The 15231-nt window shown below is 36.1% G+C and overlaps 1 protein-coding gene across 1 annotated transcript in view; it reads left to right on the top strand.

Annotated features, from left to right (window-relative positions):
* Positions 1-2475: 2475 nt before the first annotated feature.
* The window catches only part of TMEM156 (transmembrane protein 156), a 23037-nt gene continuing 10281 nt past the window's right edge, over positions 2476-15231 (top strand). The window contains 6 exon segments of the mRNA XM_010181775.1: positions 2476-2535; positions 2537-2681; positions 7129-7407; positions 8933-9193; positions 11286-11393; positions 14123-14224. Of these exon segments, the coding sequence (XP_010180077.1) occupies positions 2518-2535; positions 2537-2681; positions 7129-7407; positions 8933-9193; positions 11286-11393; positions 14123-14224 (913 nt within the window). The 5' untranslated portion in view covers positions 2476-2517.

The following is a 15231-nucleotide window of genomic DNA, read 5'->3' as shown; positions in this document are numbered from 1 at the left end:
GGGGCGAGTAGTTCCTTTTTTTGTGGGGTTTCTCTTGATTTACCCTGTAAAGGGCCTCATCCTGTCCCTGGGTGCCCTTGCCTGTCTTTTAAAGCCAGAAAGCTGAGCATTTCTGTAACTTCCCGCTCCCTTGTTTAACTGAAATAAATCTACAGTGACACACAACGAAACCGTGAAGCTGCTCCTCTCAGTACCCTGGCACCTGTGAATGCCGCCTGATGGGCAAATACGCTCCAGCCCTTGCCGGCTTCCTTACGCGACACCTTACCAGTGACCTCTGCCATCCAGAAGTAGAATGATTTTCCAAATTAATAGACTGTGTGACAGTCAGATGTGCCTTTGACTTATAAAACTGATTTAAGGGCTTGCAAGATCATTGCTGAGGCGTGGCAGTATGAATTTGATGCAGTAATGAGGTATATAGTGCTTTCTTTGCCTAATTCTGTAAGGAAATGTGGCCTACATGGCTGCGTGCTTTGCCTGTCAGTTTTCATACTGGCTGACTTTAAATGATTTAGCCATTTTTAACTAAATTTGACTGAAGAATGGGTTTTTCAAAGGTGCTAGTTGTTCCAGCTGTGTAAAAATTATTAGCTAGGTAGAGAGGAACGTGTCCCCAAGAAAGAAAACTCATGTTTTTCACATCAGTTGTAGAGTCAGGCCACACTGAACACGCACATGTTTCAGCTAGTTTACACACGCACGACTGCTAAGGGTAATAGTTTCTAAAGCTTAGGGTGTCCCTCAGGAATGTGTGGACAGATCATACATGGGCCTTCTGAACTCAGAAACTAAACTAAACTAAACTATATGACCACAATAGCCCTAAAATAGATATTCCCCACCTGCTTACTGCAGAGTTCTTGGAAACCTTCTGTAGAACCTGAAACTCAACATATTATTCCACAGGCTGTTACTGTATCTAGCTGAACTTGGGTGTGATCCTTCAGGGCAATTTCTATTCTGACCTTGGCTACTACCAACAGCAGCGAAAGTCTGGATGTATCAGAAAGGAATAGATACACATATTACTTGAGGAAGTCCTCCTGTTATTTTCCAGTATTCTCTCCATTCCTTCTGGGCAGAAAGGATGGGTGAACACCATGCAACCTCGAAACCAGGAAAATACAAATAACTGGTACGGAAGATACTTAAAGGGCCATGCAGTCTCTCATAGGAAAGCTAATATGTTAACATATGTTTAATATAAATTGTGCAGTGAGTGTATTTTACATTCTAAATTCATACTTATGATTTTTTGTATCCTTATTACTTCTGTTGTACCATACTATCTAAAAAAATCAGTTCATTTTGCTGTGGTTTCGTTGCTTTCACTGCATGAAATTGCTACATCTAAAATATTGTATTAACAAATTTATATTCACTACAGCTCCATTAAGAGTCTTTCCATAGAATGAACACTGTCTTTGCTTCCACCTGGCTTACTCATCTTCTGAGATAACTAGATGACAAAAAGGGCATTTCAGGTTTGTAGGACATTTCTAATTTTAACTTCAACAGCATTGCTTCATTTTGGTCATACTCCATATTTAATGGGTTGTGGGAAAAATACTATATCAGAAGGGAGTTTTCAGAAATAATTAAATCCTTCATACTGTATGTACTCTATATTTGAGTAAAATAATTTCTTTTTACATATGCATTATTCAAAGTACTTTTATTCAGAACTTTTTGAAATATTCTTTGGAGTCTTATTTGTAAGAAGAATTTATGGAATATGATGGCGGTTATCAGAATGAAAGACTTCACTTTTTTAACTGGAAAATTTAGCTGAAAAACTGTGACTACAATGTATAGAAATAGTAAAGGCTCTATCCAGTGTTCTTGTAGTGTAAAGGATAGTAACATACACACTGAAGACACTCTAGGAATTGACAACACATGTGTTTTCTTTTAAGAATACAGTAGCAGCAATGATAATATTAGCATCTCACACACAGTTCATTGTACTTAGTACATCACTTATTTGCCAGATCAGAAACTTTAGGTTGTAATTATCAAATTAATACTCTAATAAAGTCTTAAAGAGTCTGTATTACACAAAATTATCTCCCTCCTAGCCCCAATGCATGTATATATAAACAAAACAATAAAATCTCCATATCTGACTCATGGTTCTGACTAATTTTTATAATGAGGATCTGACTCATTTTTTTTTTTAAATCTTTTTGGCCAAATGAGAACAAAATTCCTTCACAAAGATGATTCATTTACTGTTTAGCTGTTTATAAGGTATATGAAATTGGCCATTAGGGGGTGATATTCCTAAAATAATACTACCCCAAATTAATAAAATTCTTTCTATGCATGATTTTTCTCTTATTTTCATTGTGGTACATGAGTTTTATCTTCAGTGTATTTATTTGAATCATCCTTATCTATGCCAATGTAAGAACAGAACTTAGCTCTCTGCAACTTAACGTACCAAGAAGTAAAAAGAAAAGTCGTATTAGAAAGCGGAAATGGATAGACGTTATTTTACATAAAGTCTGCACTATGTTAAAAGCTAAATCAGGAAGGAAGTTACCAGCACCACGCTAGATGGGAGTGCTTCAGTGACATGTGCGTGCTTTTCAGAAAATCAGAACTCTTTAGATTAGTACTAGGAATAATTACCATGTTTATTTTATGTTTACCTGAATTTTTCAAAATCCATGAAGGTGAGTGATCAGCTTTTACAATAATCTTTTATTTATTCTATAGTCTGATTGCAATTGAATAGTTGGCATGTGCTTTCCTAAAAGTGATGGTTAGGATGCTGTCTCACATGGACTTTGCAAAGCATATAGATTTTTTTTTTGTTAGATTTTTATCTAACAAGGTTATTGTTATATGTGGTAATTTGAAAGGACTTTGTAATTCATTTATGTACACTACAATTTTTTTGCTAACTATTTCCATGCAACTGTACCTTCATAAGTAAAGGAGTAGTTAAAATATGTATGTTCTTTTATAGCAGGTACTCATGTATTTAAAAATATCTTTCTTTTAAAGTTTCTATACTTAAGCACCTATAAAACGGTGTGCAACTACTCTCTGGTATGAGACGCTGTCTGTAAAAGAGGTACGCAGTGGTAACTTGACAAAAAGTAGTGCAGAACAAGTAAACTGAGTGAAGCAAATCTTTTAACATAAATCTCAAATACATCATAGTGATCCTAGAGTTCGATACTGGATTTAGGACGAATTCTAAATATGTGTGTGTTAGTTATGCATTCAGTCCTTTCTTAAAAATCCATACATAAATTAATATTAAAATAGCTTTGTCACATTCATTCCTAAGTAAGCTTTTTAATAGATAAATTTTATAATAAAAAGCATCCCTTTGACAAATGGTATGTGTTCGCAGACATCATAAACTAAACCATTTATGAAGAATAATTTTCTGACAAAAAATAATATTAAAATATATCCAGATTACATTGCTTAGATTTACATTTCTATTTTCATTAACCACAAAGAATAAACATGATGGTAACTAGAATATAATTTATAGATTTTTATAGTTTATAAATAAACAAACCTGGTAAGCTGTCGTAAGTTTTGAATATCATAAAATTGATGAGTCAGTTTAAGATGTTGGAGTAATTAGTGTTTTACCTTCATGCAGAAGTAATCAAAGTACTTGGTAGCACAAACTATGCAAATAAACAATTACATGACTGCTACCAGAAGAAAACATTGACCTTACTGTCAAACATCGAAGAGTGATTGCATTTTTCCATAACTTTCCTAGATTGCTCCTGTTGGAGACACTTTATGCTGCAATAGTGTGATCACTGCAATTCTGATACCTACATACGGTGTAAATCATGACATGTCTAAAATAAGATTGTGAACTATATGAGCAGAATACAGCACAGCATTATATTTGGAAAATTAGAATAATTTTAGATATTTTATTTATTTATTTATTTTAATATTTCAGATGTTCTAAAAACTACATGACCATCTAAGAGACTATATTACATGAGAAAGTAAATATGAACTATTTAGTTTGAAAATTCCAAGGAATTTGGATCTCTGGTTCATTGAAGACCTTCTGTTGGAAACTGCTGTTATTTCAAATGTTGTGGCAAACCTGAAATGTACAGAATTACTTTACTGTAGATGTTTCAAATTGCTGATTACCCCATGAAGCCTCACCGCACAGATTTGTTACTAGAAATCTTTGAGATGTGAAACATAGTCACTGTATCTTCCTCCATGAGGGGTTCCTAAATGAGCAACAGAGACTTCCTAATTCCACAGGCTTTTCTGAGATCACTATTATGTTGCGGGTACTTCAAGTTTATAGTATAACCTCTGAAATGGCAGGCAAAGAAAGTATATGGATAGAAGTAGATGAAACTTGGATGTTTTATCCCAGGGGAAGTTCCAGCATTTATTTTCAATCTAGAGTGAGGAAAAAAAGGGAATTTCTCATTAGACAGACATTTAGGTGGGAAATCAATTTGCACAAAACCAAGCCTCTAAAAGTTTATCAAAAGAATACAGTTCAACATTGCCAAAAGTGAAACGATTCCTTTATATTTGAAGCAACCCACTTGTTTGGTTGCGAGTCATCGAACCTTTAAACTACATTGCTTTAGAGCAGGAGGTCATAATTTTGGAATCTGATGCTGTCAATCCCAGTCTTGTGCTCTGGGTCCAGCTACTTGATGGAGTGTATATCCTTTAATCTATTAGTTGTGTACTCCCCAAGTTGTACTGTAGGCCTTGTATCTCTGCAATATTATGTGATGACCCTAAGTTCCATAAGGAAAGCGATTTAAAAAATGCTGATTTTTGGTGAAGTCAGCAGTGAAAAAGTGAAAAAAAGTGATTTTATATACTGCTGAAATGATTCAAAACAGAATAACATAGATCAAATGAAAAAGAATCAAGCCAATCCAAAATAATTTATGATTCTCTTAATGGAAGCAAGTTTTTTACAAATTCAGATCTTCCCTGTGAATAATTCCATTTTAATGGAATTGGATTTTCTATGGAAAAACACCCTGTAAATAGGGGCTTATTAAAGGAATTTCATAATCACAGAACTTCCTAACATTAAGCATACAGGTTACAAATCTTTGAATATAAAGCAGTTTCCTAGAGATACTTTGCATGACTTTATCTCAGTGAGCCTCTTAGCTCTTCAGGCTCTCTGCATTCAGACTTCACAAAACCCTTTCCACTTTTCCTAAGATGTTTACATCTGGGAGGTGCTTCCCAGTCCTGCAGAAAGGAGCAAGTCTCTTGTGGACACGGCTCTCTGTCTGGCACATAATCCCACTTGGACGTGTTTCTGAGTGATCTTTTCTAGGTGACCTTGCTGTAGGAGGGGGCTGGACTAGGTGATCTTCAGAGGTCCCTCCCCATCCCTACTATTGTGTGATTCTGTGATTTCTCAATAGAGCTCATTCAAGAGAACAGTAAGCACCCTCCCTAACAGGACAGCATTCAGACTTTTTCCACTCAGCTAACATGCCTTTAGCACATCTACAACATGGCTCACAGGCAGCTCTGGAGACTGTTAAGCTGTGAGTCCAAAAATGCTCTTCCTAGTCCTGTACTGTCACAGCACAGTTGGCGGATTCCCAAGTCTGCATACGGATTTCTTGGTGAAAAGGGTATGGTGGGGAATTGCCGTTAGTTGACCTTGGGAGCTGTAGCAGTGGTTTCAGACTGTTTGCCCAGGCACACACACGCCTTGCCGTGGGAGCAGAGTAAGCATTCAATTGCTGCTCCTCTCCACAGAGAAGCTCTGCACAAAACGCCTTCTTCAGCTGGAAGAATTTGACCTCAGGAGCTTGCTGCACTCCAGGTTGTGCAGGTCAGATTGTAAGCATTCTGAGGAAAATGTTTTGACTTACCTCAGGGAGACATCAAGCCCTAAATTTTGTCTGACATTTTCCCTTTTTGTATTGAAATGAATAATTTTCTTACCTGCATAGGATGTGTATTTTACATTTCAATTTATTATGTTTTATAAAAAGTTTATGACTCTCTGATGTAGTGGTAGTAAAGTGAAGATAGTTGACTTTGGTGCTGGACTTTGGATTTTATTTCTATATCCTTTCTGAAATCCTTCACTGAACTGTTTCTGAAGTCAGCCTGCTGCAGCGTGAGCACAGGTGGCCTGCTGAAGCTGTCAGATTGCAGCTGGGCATGGGAGCAATTAAAGGCTATGTTTTTCTCTCTATGCATAAGGATTTATGAACGTATTACTCCAATTACTCATAATCAGAGTTAGATGCAAAATTTCCTCTTCATAGAGATGCAAGGGTACTACTAGAATTGGAAGCTCAGCTACCAAACTATAGGTTAGTGCTGCATCAACTCCAGGAAGTGGTTATTCGTATTCATAAATACATATTTCATGTTGGGGTTCCAGAAGTTTTTTATTCTTAATTTTTTCTTTTTCAGATTGAAAAAACAGTTCAAAGTTAACTCAAGTAAATATGCATGATTTGTGCAATAAAGCCCTACTTTAATGTGGAAGACAGCTAAAATAACACTCATTAATAATTCATTCTATGTGTATTTTGCTACTTGCCAGAACTGCATTAATGTACTCTTACTACAGTAATTTGATACTGAAATTCAGCTATGAATACCAAACCCAATGGTCATAATTAAGGTTTGTGTTTGTTGACTGAATATAAGAGAATGTGAAAGGTGTGGTAGGAGGATTCAGCAGCATTTCTGCCTGTTTTCACTGTGTGGTTTCAATGTCATTGGAAATAAAAACTTTGTTCTGATTATAGCGAACTGCACGGTTCCAGGGCTAAGTTCCCCCTTCAAACATGAGTGCTTTCATCTTCTTTTCAAGTGCAATCAAATTGGAACAGCTTTGAAACATGAATGTGACTAAATACCACCACAAATTCAAGTTAGCATTACAGAAGAGTTCATGCAATTCAGCAAAAAAATGCAGCATCTAGGTTGTGAGAAGACTGTGCTTGCTTCCTCTTGCTTTTTGATGCATTCAATGTGCTGCCATAACCCTTAAGAAAGAAAGTGCATTTCATCGTAAGATGGGTGAAATGATGCTTCCATGCAAGTATTTGTCCATGTGTCCGATGTGACTATCTTGCTAACTTAGTAATCTTTTTTTTACAGCTCACACTTTAATTGTGTCATGCGTGGATACCTGTTCATCAAATAACACCACTTTTCCCCTTTGTACTTTCAACGATTCTTGCAAAATGTCAATGCAACAAAGAGAAAACTGGACTGTTTTACTGAAGGCCATTGTAAATCATTCCAGTTTTCAAAATATTCCATGTATTTGCCAGTCCCCCAGGAGAGAACAGCAGTCCCACACCAAACACACAGAGTGTGAATCCAAGAGAGGTATGATTATTGATCATCAAGGATCAGAGCCAACAGCTAAAAAAAGTAAGTAGAGAAAGAGAAATACTTAATTTTGAAGTAGTTAATTACAACATAAAGACATGTTTTTATTTGGTAGTTGAACGAAAATTGCAATATGTTGCTGGTTCTCTGTCGTGGTTGCAAACCTATGAATGGTGGTGTCTTTAACTTGCCTTTGCATGGCTAGACAATGCAGGTTTTATGCTAGGTTCTCAGTGGCATTCATTCCTGGCTGTCAGTGAAACATGTCGGTAGCAAAATGCTGATTTCTTTCCTTTGAGGTTCTTGTATAAAATCGTGTGTGTGTGTGTGTGTCATTATCTTCAGGGGCCTTTGTATTGGTCTGGAAGGGGAATGCAGAAAGAAAAGAGTGCCTTATCCAGCAGCCACCTGGAACATTGCTGTTGGCAAATTTGGCCTTTGCCATCTGACTTTTATGAATGCTCTTACATCCCCATCTTTATTCTTTTAATCTTGCTAAATTTTCTAAAATATGTTGTATTTTTAAAGAATCTCTGATCAGTTTTCATGCTGAATTTGCTTTTAAATGTAATTGAGGAACTCTACATGTTTGTTCCTGATATTATATGAAGCTAGGTTGTAAGCAAGTATCTGAAAAGCTATTTCAAAGATAGTAACTATTCCGATGGCAGCTATACAAGAAATAACCACTTTTGTCCTTGTAGTCTATGATATCCATAAGTGTGTAGTATCAGAAATGGCCTTGCATGTTTCATAGAAGGCAGCACTGACTAAAGATTGGCATAGCAATACAGAGAAGAGTCCAGCAACATTCACCTCTTTTCAGAGCAGGAGCAACGTATTCCTTTTGTACACTTGCAAAGTAACAGAAAACTTTTGGGGAAGAGGATGCCCCTGAATTTTGCTTTCCTAACTTTGTCAGCAACAGGGGCAACAGGCCAAGTAATGAATATAAGAACCACAGTTCATTTCCAAATGCATCATTTTCTTGTTTAAAAAAAAAAGCTGTCTTAATATGTTTGGAAAATGACAAAACAAAAAACATGTGGACAAATTTTGTTCTCAGTTATACCTATACAACTCTAACACTTTTGACTGTGTGTCACCTGCCTATTTCTTATTAACATTGTGCAAGTCTCACAGCTTGTGTGGTTTGAAGTGAAACAAGGACCTTCTGCAGCTGCTAGCAGATAGATTAGATGCATACTTCAAATCGCTATCATTATATGGCTTTTACTTGGTTTTTATTTTTTTCATAGCTTGATTTATGTCTGTTACTTTTGACAACAGATGACAAAACAAAAAATGAAAAGCTCTGAAGCTAAGAGTAAAGCAAAAAAGGTGCTATAATTTGCAGGGGAACTATGTTTTGTACAGAAAATCAATACTCTTTAGATCTGTTCAGAATAACTTTACATGGTATGCTTTTGTCCATTTTATCATAGTCAATAATGTAAAAGCCTACTGAATGTTTTTGTAAATGAGACAGAGAACTTATTTTATTGTTCTTTCTGAAAGTTGGCTCTCTGTCTACCACATTATATAACAGTTTTGTTTTAATTTTTAGTTCCAAAAGCAAAAGGCTCACTTGAAGTGAAAGCAGAAGATGTTATTTATTTTTCTAAATATTTTAATTTCACTACGGTTTCTGAGAAAGAAGAAGTACAACATAATACTTACTACCTGCTGGAAATCCACATCAACAATTCTATATTCAGAGGAAGAACTGCAGCCAAAGAACACCTAAATCATTCCTGTCTAGCAGCAATGATGGAAGACCAAAATGTCTGTATAAATATTTCGCTGCAACTGAAGTCTTACACAGAATGTAAGTTACAATGGAGAGTCAGAATGAAAATCAAACCAGAAACAATATGAATCTTGCAAAAAAACCTCCAGGAGGTAGTTCTTTGCTTTCAGCAAACATTTGAAAGTGTTTAAGTATTTTGCAAAAAAAGAATACAATTTTGATCATCCCTTAGTAAAAGACAATCTTTAATAGGCAATTGACAGCTTTTACAGTGATTTAAAGCAGGTTTAGCTGTGGCTTTCTTTTATTCATAGAAGCAACAGAGCAAAGTAAGTGTCTGCACGTTTTTTTCTCTTAGTGGTGGCAGACTCACAAATTGCAAGTATGACAAAAACTGGAATAGCTTTTTCCCCTCTCCCCTCCTTAATAATGGCATAACCCTGTTGTCTTGGAGTCAAAACCAAAAAATTCTGTTAACTTCAGTGGCAGAAGAACTTGCCTTTTCTTGATGTTGTACTGCAATATCCTACTATACAGCCTTACTACAGTACACTTAAAAGAGAAATCTTCAGCTGAGCTAGGCTTAGCTTTCCCAGGGGACAGCCTGTCAGCTTTTTAAATTTCTCTTTGTGCTGCAGGAGTTTTTTGCCTGATTGCCTGACCATGGTCAGGACTTCCAGCTTGTTTATATGCAACCCTTGCCACCTGGGAATTGCTGAATTATTACATTCATTTAGTTTTGTATGGAAAATACATTTTATGCCGTACCGTTGCTGGAAAAAAATACATGTGTTGGAGTTGGCTAAACCTATGTTAAATAAGTCCAGGTAAAAATCCTGTAAAAGAGGGCAGCTTAGTTGTTATGGCTTGGTTTGGTTTTTTTGTTTTGTAGTGTTTTGTTTTAATAAGTAGGTCTAGCTATGAGAGCAGTACAGTTTGTAACTTGTCCTGCTAACTTGTATCAAAACTCTGAGCTAACCACCCTTTGTGAATGGTGATTTACCTGGGAAGTCGTTATCTCAAATTAACAATAAAAATTAACAACAAAAATTAACAACACATCATTTTTCTATTTACTTCAAAACAAACCTAAAGATATGCTCAGGGCTTTCACTAAGCAAGGCTGATACACAAGTTATTACAAGTCACTACAAGATGGAGCCTAAAGGACTGCATTAAAGATATTTTTAGTTCTGAGTTAGAAGGAATGAGCTGTCCTTACCTCAAAGAGACATGGGGTTATTGACAGTTACCTCAGGACTTCTTGATGGAGAAGATACACAAGGGAAGTTGATGTAGATCTAATTATACTGTTCTAAGCCAAGGAAAGGAAAACCACGGTTTGGCTATAGTCTGTAATTTCATTTTATATGAGTCATGGTAACGTAGTTGGTTTTTAAAGTAGTTATTTGACAATGCTAAGGTCTGCATTGACATGCAGCTGCCAAAGAATTTTGAACAACCAAGGAGGAAAGTTCCTCACACACTTTCTCTGTAGTACATAGTCCTGGCTTGTAGAAGTTACTGAATTCATTCCCTGCGGAATGTGGGTGCATTTCTGCAGCAGCTGTTGTCCAAAAGAGCAGCCTGCCTCCTATGCCCAGTCTGACTCTGATTCTCCCTCAAGACAGCTTTGGTTAAAAGAACTCCCCAGAGGGGTCCTGTTGGTGGTATTTCTTCCCTTTAGATAAGAAAATGTCTATATTTAGAATCTTGTGCCTTATATGGACCAGGAGATTGGGAATGCAAGTACAGGCCAGTGTTGGACAATGGACCAGTTCCTTCTGTGCTCCATCCAAACAAAGAGGGGATATGTATTGCCCTTACTCTACCTTAAATATAATTGTTGATCTTCAAAGCATTTTCATCCTGGCTGAGTTGAATAAAACACTTTATACAAATAGGAAAAGTTTTCATTCACTTAGCTAAGTATAACTATTTTTTATATGGGGAGATAGATACAGGTGAAAATGAAGTTACATTCTAGATAGGAAATCTAATTTCAAATAACAAAGAGGGCTGAAAGAAAAAAGTCATAATCTTCTCTTTTGCTTTAAATTTTCATCTGTTGGGATAGGCATGGTCAAATAACCTATCAAGATCAAATGTTCTGCTTTTGTCTGCCAGTGATTTCCTGCTTCATTTTATCTCTTCTACCTTTTATGGACAGATCCAATGTGTATGGCGAAGATTGTTTGGCTTATTATGATTCCAGTAGTTTTTGTGTTTACTATTTCAATTGTCATCTACAAAATAGTCCAAGAAAATGAACAAAACTGTAAGTAACAAAAAGTTAATCTCCATGAATTTAAATTTCTATGTGATGAAAAATGTATTAATTTACAATAACAAAGCTATTGATTATTTTTGTGGTTCAGACACAAATATTGTAAGATAGTAAAAGCTTCTTATAGAGGGACTGAAATACTCAGATGATTGGTACTGTGACCTCTCACCTCTGAACTGTGGATGCAAATCCAAGCTTGTTGATGGTGAATGAAATATGTTTTTTTTTAACAAATGATTGGTGGCTTATGATCCTTAGTGAAATGAACTTCTGGTTTCAAATTGATTCCAGTAGATAAAGCAATGACAGGTGAACCTTGTTGCAAGTCTTAAGCAGAAATGCCAATGACCAATATAAGCAGATTGAAATACCCTTTTCTTCCTGAAGATGATTCATCTAGGTCATGGTCAAGAAAAATTACAAGATAGATATGCACTTGGCTGTCTGTCCTAAAAGCTGGTTATCTAAATTCAGCAGTGGTGTAATCCCAAACAGGTCAACCAAGATGTGCCTTCTTAACCTCAGACAACATTTCTTCTCTTTGCTGTTATTTCAACAACGAAAGTATTGCTGTGATTTCTGAATCAGCACTACTGATTATTTTAAGTGATTAAAACTTTGCTATGAAAGAAGGAAGATATTGTTCTTAGTTCAGAAGCAGAAACAATTATTTCTACAGAATGCCTGCACCAGCCAAGACATGCTCTTCCTATGCAATTCACTTGGGATATAGGCTGAAATAGGGATTTACAGTATATCTTCTAGCAATATCCAGTGAAGAAAGCAAGAATAAAAGTGTAGGATTACCCTGAACCTGAGACTTTTGGGCAATCAAGATAAAGTCCTCTGTACAAAAACAATTCAGAAAATTGACCACTTGTCAGCTGCTGGTCCTCGTTTTTCATTCCAAGTCAGAGGGAGCTGGCACAGGGAGCACACTGCCTTTCATCAGTGTGAAAAGAGCATTACTTAAAATGTTACCTGACATAACAGCTCTTAGATGCTCTTCACAGCAATTTCCTGAGACTTTCTGCCTGTGTCAGTTCAGAGTGCCTCCGGACAACCAGTATTTACTTGCTATTACCAGGCGGATGCCCTTTCCCCTTGTAGTCCAGAGCTGCCGAATGGAGACCTTGGTCACAGGGGTAATAAAAAAACGATGAGCTTTGTCCATTCCCCTGATCATCCTGACTGTATCCACAGGCAGTTTTGTCTGATAGGAGACAATAGGAGTCTGGCTTTAATCATAACTGATCAGAAGGAAGAAGAGTGACCACACACACAATGTTTCTGTGATTTTTTTTTTCATAATGTAAATATTTTATGCATATATATTTTAATGAATAAGCAAAATACTTGCTATAAATGCCAAATCTGTGCTCCCCTAACCCAAATGATTAGAGCAACTCCTAAGGAAATTATCTTGGTTAAAATACATGATCTTTTACTTATTGCTAGACCCAAATTCTGAGACCTGTTTTATATATATATAAATCCCACAAAGTATAAATAGGTCTTTATAAGTGGGCTATTAAGTGCTGTAATTTAAAGGACTTGCATTTGTAATTTCAAAGGTACCTATAAATGTAATGAATACAGTTTTCTATGCTTTAAGTCATAACATCCCATTTTTAATGCAGAACTATTAGTAGTGATGATTAATGATTTACTGCCTTTATTCTTAAACATCACTTTTCTATAAAATGCAGGTTTTTCAGAACTGTCATGGACACAAGCAGGAAGGAAAAGATGCTCTTTTGAGGCATCTAATTACTGACTTGGTTTTAGAATACATTTTCTGTTAATAGAGGAATAGTGGCTTTATTAGTGAAATTTACAATATATAACATTATAAGCAAGATCAGTATGTTACTGACAAAAAAATAAGCACATGAAAATAATATTTAAGGCTTACATTCCTTATTACGATATTACTATATTACAATGCCACCCTCAATTGCAAGTATACACACTGCTTTTTTAGTGCTGCCCAAAGAACACAGCAGAATATTACTATGTGCTTAAAGTAGCTGCTAAGAATTTTTTACAGTCATAATTCAGTTAGTAGATTTTCTCTTAATTTCTGCTCACTACTGAAAGCTGTTAAGAAATATGGAATTATTCATTTCCTCTTGACACCTTCCAAGACATTCTGCTAGGCAGACACTGAGACTCTCTGAAACATTAATGAAGTTATTTCCATGAGTACATAAAATAAAACATCCAAAGAAACTCGGTGGAGGTTACTACGGATCCATGACAAAGGAGCTGAATTAGAAATCAGTCCTTTTGCCTTTTCCCTTCCACTCTTGTCTTCAGACCAATTCCAGAGCTTTCTTTGACATTAACTGTTACAGTACATGCTTAGGGCTTCAGGACATTAGATCTCTGCTCGCTATTCGTAACTCAATTTCACTGTCAGCAGTGTGAGTCTGAACCTGTACTGTAACATGGACTTCTTTGATAACCTTCCAAAATTTGTTCAAGTTATACAGTATAGAGGAGGGAAGGAATAATTTGAAAGGGGCAGACATGAATGGGATTTCCAGAAAATTTCATTCAGGAAAATATAAAACACCTGGCCCTTCATTACCTTATTTCAGAAGTTTTCTGTTTGTTCATGGAAGGCGTTTAACAATTTAAGGTGTTTACCAGCTTTCTGTCTAATCAGTGCCGCATGTAATTCTATAGTTGAGGATAACACATTTTGTTTAAAACAGATTGTAAACACAGAGTAACAGCAGTTTTTACTATTCTAAGAAGAAGGAGTTCTAGACATGCAAGAAGAACCATTTCTGCTACTAGAATTCATCCTTTTCCTGGTAAGTAATACAAAAGTAAAATAAACACCTAAGAAATCATGACGCATGAGGAAGTCAAGAAAAATCTTTAGTGTCTTTCCTGTCAGAGGATGCTTCAGATTTGTTTCAGAGTTACCTTGATCCTATAGAAATTTGACCTGCCTTATGAGATAACAGCTCTTAGATGCTCTTCACAGCAATTTCCCAAGACTTTCTGCCTGTGTCAGCTCTGAGCTGATATCATAGAAAAATAATTCTGACAATGAGACTATAAGAAGACTTATTTTTATCATATGAGAATGCTTCTCCCAGTCTCCCAAATGTGTTGCATTAATGACTTTGGGCTTTTTAGCTCCTTCTAATTTTTGATCATGTTGTGTGCCACATTAGAGTTCTGGCAGCTGAGTGCTTTGTGTGTGTATGAAAAGTACATGCACACGTGTGTATGTATGTCTATGTGTTTATGACTCTTGAAATCTGCTATAAAAGGATGGAGTGGATGTAGCAGGACTCAGAGTGGCTCTGCTAGTGCTTTGTAGCCTATTAATAGGGAAAAGTACCCACAAAGTACAATTTTCGAGTCTCAAATAAGAATTAAAACTTGGTCTTCTGAAAGTGTAGTATGTTTAGCACAGATAAATTAAATGACATGGCTATACTCAAAGTTTTGGTTCCAGAAATTATGATTTGGTAACAAATCTCTGTGTGAAGGGAAATTAGCAGCTGTTGCTCTGAGTGTTACTGATGTTGCTGAAAGAGTCATATGCTTTAATAAATCCCATGGATCCTGGTGTCACGAAGGGAGCTCTATCTTGAAAAAGAGATTAACAGGGACACATAGAGTAATAGCTCTGAATGGCAAACCAACATCCTTCCGAAACAAGAACAACTACAAAGCCAGATACTGAAAAAAAATTGTTTTAAATTTGGCTAGGCTTGGGTACCTCCCTGTTTGTTTTGTTGGTTCTTCAGTAGTAGGAGGAGACTCAGTAATTTCTCTCTACAACTCAGTAACTCATGGCATTTCA

This window comes from Mesitornis unicolor, unplaced genomic scaffold, assembly GCF_000695765.1.
Source record: "Mesitornis unicolor isolate BGI_N332 unplaced genomic scaffold, ASM69576v1 scaffold5553, whole genome shotgun sequence".
NCBI classification, from domain to species: Eukaryota; Metazoa; Chordata; class Aves; order Mesitornithiformes; family Mesitornithidae; genus Mesitornis; species Mesitornis unicolor.
The sequence above is the reverse complement of the archived record's forward strand: the minus strand, read 5'-3'. Positions and strand labels throughout refer to the sequence as shown.